Source organism: Henckelia pumila, chromosome 4, assembly GCF_033568475.1.
Source record: "Henckelia pumila isolate YLH828 chromosome 4, ASM3356847v2, whole genome shotgun sequence".
NCBI classification, from domain to species: domain Eukaryota; kingdom Viridiplantae; phylum Streptophyta; class Magnoliopsida; order Lamiales; family Gesneriaceae; genus Henckelia; species Henckelia pumila.
The window spans coordinates 151,743,551-151,750,493 of record NC_133123.1 but is presented as its reverse complement, the minus strand read 5'-3'; the positions used below and the strand labels follow the sequence as shown (position 1 = coordinate 151,750,493).

The 6,943-nt window shown below is 29.4% G+C and overlaps 1 protein-coding gene across 1 annotated transcript; it reads left to right on the top strand.

Moving 5' to 3' along the window:
• Positions 1-2,377: 2,377 nt before the first annotated feature.
• On the top strand, positions 2,378-4,488 carry LOC140864315 (heavy metal-associated isoprenylated plant protein 7-like). The gene is made up of 5 exons (XM_073268419.1): positions 2,378-2,561; positions 2,638-2,875; positions 2,981-3,180; positions 3,295-3,382; positions 3,734-4,488. Exons 1-5 carry the CDS (start codon positions 2,553-2,555, stop codon positions 4,195-4,197), a joined length of 999 nt encoding a protein of 332 aa, XP_073124520.1. The 5' UTR covers positions 2,378-2,552; the 3' UTR covers positions 4,198-4,488.
• Positions 4,489-6,943: the final 2,455 nt, after the last annotated feature.

Below are 6,943 nucleotides of genomic sequence, written 5' to 3'. Positions count from 1 at the left end.
TTGATTGAGTAATCTTGTTTAAAATCAAACTTTCCTACTTCATAAATTGTTTTATAATTTATTTTAGGAATTGACCAATTTTGTAATCTTTGTTCGATTTGAGCTATTTGTATTTCTTTACAATTTAAACTTTCTTGATTTCTATCAACATGTATTTCTTCTTCTTCATCTATTTGAATACTACTACTATTACAATCATAATTCTTACTTGACTTCATACTATATTGAATACTACTATTATTACAATCATAATTCTTACTTGACTTCATACTATATATATATATATATATATATATATATATATATATATATATTATATTCGTCACGTTTATTCTAGGTTTTTAAATTTCATACATTTTAATCTATAAAATTAAATTGTGTAGATATCCACAACAGAAAGTGTATATATATTATATGTAACATTAATCTTTTTAATTAATACACTATACGTAGCGGATTTTACCACTTCCACGTCGATTCGATCTTTAACAAGAGAAGTGTTTATCACTTTATCCCACCGGTGGTTAAGATAATAAAAGTAAAATTTTGATAATTGCTTATTCAATAGCATTTTGTATTTATCTTATTATATTATAGTAAAGTCTATTTAATTAAATGCTTTTTTCATTAATCGTTGAAGTTATGAAATATAAAATGAAGTTACGATTATGTCTTAATTTAATAATGAAAAAATCAAATTTATTAAATAAATTATTTATTTTATACACTTTCTCTTTTTAACCTTTGATATTTTATTTTATTTATTAAAACAACACTCACTTTGTATCTTTTTTTATTTCTTATTTACGAAAATATCACTCACTTTTGTAAAACGCTATATATTTTTTATTTTTAAATTTTACCATTTATTTTTTTCATGAACACCATAAAATCACGTAATGCACGCATCTAAATAATAGTTTATTATGATTTTGCTAATTCGATATTAATTTATATTAAATTAATGCTTCCCTAATTTACTTTAACAACTCATTTTTTTTAAAAAAATAAAAATAATTTTCTTCTCAAAATAACTGAATAAATATTCTTTTAAGTTTTGTGCAATGTGCATGATGTCATTTATTTACAATCTCGAATGACATACTATAATAAGTATCCAATGACCAATATTCCTTAAAATTTTACAAATTTACAATTATCGTTGACAATCCGAAGATTAATTTATTCATCAAGACTTGATAAATTTACTAGAATTGAGTCTATGATTTATAATTTATCTGACTTTTTGTGTCTCGAATTCGACATATTCAATTATAATAATCTCCTCCAAGACATTAAAAAAAAACTGGAACCTTTTTATTTACTTAGAATAATCATTATAATAACCATTGTAAAAAGTGAGAAATAGAATGATTATTGAAACTCATAGAGATTCTTCAAAACTTTACAACAACAATAATAATAATGAATATATGTATAAAAGATAATAATCAAGACCCGAATACAAAAGTGAAAATTATTTGTCACCAAATCCTACTGTTTTGTTCCCTAAACTATAATGAGACATCAATGAAATTTAACCGCGTTATATTATATTGTTTAATGGAATTTCGAGGATCAAGTCCGGAATGTTCAAATTCTAAATAGTATACTCTGAACTTGATCATATTCATAATATGAGTCTATCGAATCATATTTATAATAAAAAAAATAATATTTATTGAATAAAAAAATATTTTATGGTTCGGATTAATTATACATCCTCTAAAAAAATTTACCCGAAGACCAAGTATGAGTTTTTATTATTAAATTATTGTAATAAACATCTCACAATGTTTTTTTTAATATAACCAAAAAATTTTAACACGATAAGTTTATAAATAATTTTTTATGCACATAAACTGATAAAAGTGAGCATGATTTATTCGTCACGTTTCACACCGAATTCTGTCTGATTTCCTAAGTTATAACGAGAAATTAATGCTAGTGAAGTCTTCAATGACTAAAATAAAATTCATGTGTACTTTAATAAAACTTTTAAAATAGATTAAAAAATAAAACTTTTAAAATATATTACAAAAAAACAAAAAACAACTTATACACGCATGCAACCGATTACTAGCTAAACGTAATTTTCTCTTTACATTACGAAAATTATTATACAATAAAAATTACATACCCAAATTACAAATTACTTATCTTTGAAATTACCAACCAAATCAAATACACTTTGTACCAAAAACATAACTTTTTTTTGTTATCGAACGATATTAATTAATTAATTTTTCCAAAAATAGAATTTTCTAGAAAAAAAAAAAAGAAATAGATGACACGAATTTTCTCGTAAGTAATTAAGTGCACGTGCCACACTTACTATAAAACGAGCCACGTCACTCCATGATGACGCTGTCTCTGTTTCACTGCCTCTCTCTCTTTGTATATATCTATCTCTATAATTATCACACTGCTGTTTGAAGAACACCCACTCCAACGTGTCTCTGTGTGTTTCCTCTTCTCCTTTTCTTTTTATATATATATTTAATTTAATTTCTCAAGTTCACAGATCCATTTCTTCACCGGAGATTGACCCAATGGGAGAGGTCTCATTCTCTTTCCTTTCCCACCATTTTTTTAAATTTTATTCCTGTTTTAATTTAATTTATGTATTTTTCACAGGAAGAGGCAAAGAAGCCGCAGGAAGTTGGGAAGAAGGTGGAGGAGGAGGAGAATAAGAAGAAAGAAGAGCCCCCCAAGGCGGAGAAGCCAGCGTCTGAAGAGAAGAAAGAGGATAAGAAACCGGAGGGGCCTAAGGCGGCGGCGCCGCCTCCTCCGCCGCAGGAGATTGTGTTGAAGGTGTACATGCATTGTGAGGGATGTGCTAGGAAAGTCCGCCGGTGTCTCAAAGGCTTCGAAGGTGATTAAAAAAAAAAGCCCAGATCCGAGCTTTCTTTTTCTGGGATTTTTGTTTCATTTTTCTTGTTTATTTTTCTGAATTTTTGTTGGGTTTTTTTTTTTAAAGGTGTGGAGGAGGTGATAACAGATTGCAGGAGCAGTAAAGTGATAGTGAAAGGGGAGAAAGCAGATCCATTGAAGGTTTTGGAGAGAGTTCAGAAGAAGAGCCACCGCCCTGTGGAGCTTATTTCTCCAATCCCAAAGCTTGAAGAAGCCAAGAAACCTGAAGAAAAAGAGGTGGTCAAACTTGAAGAGAAAAAAGAGGAGGTTAGTTATTTTTTTCCCATTTTCAAGAAAATTATATAATCAAAAAAATAATATTTAATGACAAAAATCATTATAAGTATATAATCTGAGTTTTTTTTTTTTTTTTTGGTGCAGCTGCCTGTGATTACAGTGGTGTTGGGAGTTTACATGCATTGTGAAGCTTGTGCTCAAGAAATCAGAAAGAGGATTCAGAAAATGAAAGGTGTGATTTTTTTATTTTTTTTTGCCACCTTTTTTAGATTTGATGATTGCAAAGATGAGATTGTTTTTCTCTTTGTTTCATTCTCTAAATTTAGTATATATTTTACATGTGATTCGTTATTCTTAAAAACTGTGGGAATCTGCATATTCTTTATGCTTTGTTTGAATCCATTCAAACTCAGGTCAATCTAGACTTTCTTTGTTGACTATTGATTCCCATTTAATTCATTATATTTATATATATATCACTCGGAATCTGGGCTTTACAGGTGTAATGTAACTTAGTATTATTTAATTTCTTGAAACCAAAAACAAAATGTCATTGAATTGAATTGCATATTGTGATTTATAGGAGTGGAGAGTGTAGAACCAGACCTCAAAGGCTCACAAGTAGTGGTAAAAGGCGTGTTTGAACCCGAAAAGCTCACCGATTACATCCACAAACGGACCGGAAAACACGCCGTGATCATCAAAACCGAGCCGGAGAAGAAGGAAGAGGAGAAAAAAGAAGGGAAAGAGGAAAAGAAAGCAGAGGAAGGAGAGAAGAAAGAAGCCGCCAAGAAAACCGAAGAAACCGGCAAAGAAAAGACCCCCGCCGCCTCGGCCGGCGGCGTGGGGCCCCCGGCGCCGTCGCCGGTGGTCATCGAGGCGGCGGAGGGGGACGAGTCGAAGCTGGAGATGAAGAGGAACGAATTCTACAACTACCAGTACCCGCAGAATTACCAGTTTTACCCTCAGATGGCAGTCTACGAAATGCAAGCATACCCGCCGCAGATGTTCAGCGACGAGAACCCGAATGCATGCAGTGTGATGTAAATACGGGGGAGGGCGAGGGGTAGAATGGGGAATTCAGTGGGCACATGATGTGAGGGAATTGTTGGCCCAAAACTCACTGGGGTCTCCATCTCTTTGTTTCTGCTCTTCATGTGGCCCTGTCTGGGCTATGGATCTATAGCATAGAGTTTTGCGATGATTTTGTACTTTTTTTGTTTGTTATAAATTATAATATATTTGTCACATACTATTAATAATATGATATATATATATGTAATATTTTAATCTAATTTTGTACCTTCCTTTAATTTATAATATAATAATTATTTGTTAGTATGGGTTTTAATTTGAGATAAAAAAACAAATATAGGGACCATTTCACATCAAGATCAAGGATCATTTAAAAAATTTCAGGACTTGCTGATCATGGATGAAGTGAATTTGGGAATGAACCTTTGCTATATATTGGACGATTTAATATATTATCTATATATAAAATAATAGATGAAATAAGTGTTTTTAACTATTTTGATATTATTATAGGTTTGATTACAAAATGATCGTATATCCTCTTTCATTTAAGAAATGTGTGTGTATATATGTATAAATTGTTTTAAGATATAATATATGATACCTGGATTATGATAATAATGGCTAATAATTGACATGGGACGAGCTGGTGGGGTTGGAACATGATTTGTGGAACCTTACATCTAATAAACGGTGAATGATATCTAAATTTAACACATCTGGTATAATAACATAAAAAATCTCTTTGTATAGTGAGATTTAGCCGGTTGATGCTAGGGCTACTAGCCGATAGACGATAGGTATCCCACTTACGTGCGAACATCAAACTAGTCGAACTTGGATAGATTATGAGAAAATCGAAAATAGAATAAATATGGTTATCTAAAATGTATCGAAAATAATGTCCAAGTGTTTCGAATATTTGAATTATACAATAAATTAAATATTAAAAATGATTTAAAATAAAATAAATACGGAGTTGGAATAAAATCCCTATATGTACCCGGAAAATTTGTGAAAAAAGAAAATATTAGTAGTTTCTGTCGAAACACTTGAAATTGGAATTGAATTTTAAATTCATGGAATTCAAATTTCATTTTTGTGTTTGAAAAAAAGTTAAAAAATATATTAAAATTTACTAACATAAATTTTATGAAAGTGATATTTTGTAAAAAAAAATGTTAGAAAAACTTAAATTTATAACTAAAGTTTATAAATTTATTATTAAAAACAATTTTATTGTTTTTATAAAACCAAATCCCATGAAATCTCGTGAAATTCGATCAATTTTGTAAGAATTTCACTTATTTAAATGAAATTTCATGCAATTTCATCAAATACTAATCTCATCTTAAATTTTCATTTTGTCAAATACCAAAATAATATTTACAAATCCAAATCTCATCAAATCCCCTCCAAATCCAATTTACCAAACACAAACACAGTATAAGTATTACACTTAAAATGTGAGATTTTCTGTTTGACTGTCACATCGAATTCCTTTGGTTGGTGTCCTATTTTACCTGTCAAAGTGAATAATAATTATTTCTTAATAAATCTAACTACGGAACATGCAGTAGGTGTAGTGTAGGGCAGTGTAGGGAAGCATAAACAACAATATATTTTTACATATTTTTGACATAATTAATTATGATGAAATTATAGACTCATTCATTCATCATATGTTATAATTATTATGCTATTATAGACTCAAAATGCATTTGGTATTCTTTTTGCTTTTAAGTCGATACGAAGGATATTATTGGATTTTAATTTTTGAAATTTTGTACATTTATAAATTTTAGAAAACTTTAATCAATGACTACTATATCTAGTGAGCCTCTTTCATGGAAAGTGACAAATTGGCCACTTGTTTTTAACTTGAGAATGTAATTTGTTGTAAAGTAAATCAATCATTTAAAATTAGTGAAAGCTTTATAGGATTTCACAAATGGATTTGGACCACAGTTTGTGTCAGCTGGTTGTGATGTTTTTATTGCGCAAAATCTCGAATAATATTTTGTATAGTTTGGACCATTCTCTATTATTTCATAGCTTTTGGAGCCTACATGAATGTGTACCTATGACAATTAATGTGTGATGAACTGATGATTCATATTGTTGTACTATGGTCATGATTTTTTGGATTCAATAAAATATTTTAATTTCTTCCAAAAAAAAAATCAACAATAAAAATAAAAACAATATTGTCATCCCATTTCAATTTATTTTGTTTAGAAATTTTTTTCATATTTTCTGACGTGGTTAATTTTGTTTAATTTGTCACTAATCCTATAAATTATAGAAAGATTATAAAAACCCAATTATTAGAAGAAAAAAATCATGCAATTTTACTGCTACAACAAGTTTTGTTTGTATAAAAATATAGAGAAAATTGCATTTTTGGTCTTGTATATTGTCTCTTCAAAAATTTTATCGTTTACATAGTCAAATTTTGTTAGGTGTGTCTCTCAAAGTTAAATGGATCAATCAAGAAAAGCTTAACTGGAAGCATTAAGAGGATAATAACCAAAAACTGTTAATAGTTGTAACAGTTAAGAAGTTGGTTACTATTCTTAAGCTTAAGAGGCAATTGGACCTTATCCTGATTGAGAAGATTTTATCTTAGAGGAATCAGTTATATCGAGCTGGTATAAATACTCTATAGAAGGAATAAATCAAAGGGATGTGAGAGCAATCAAAGAGGAAGAATACGAAGGAAATCCAAAGGGGAAGAGATCACAAAGGCTGGAAATAT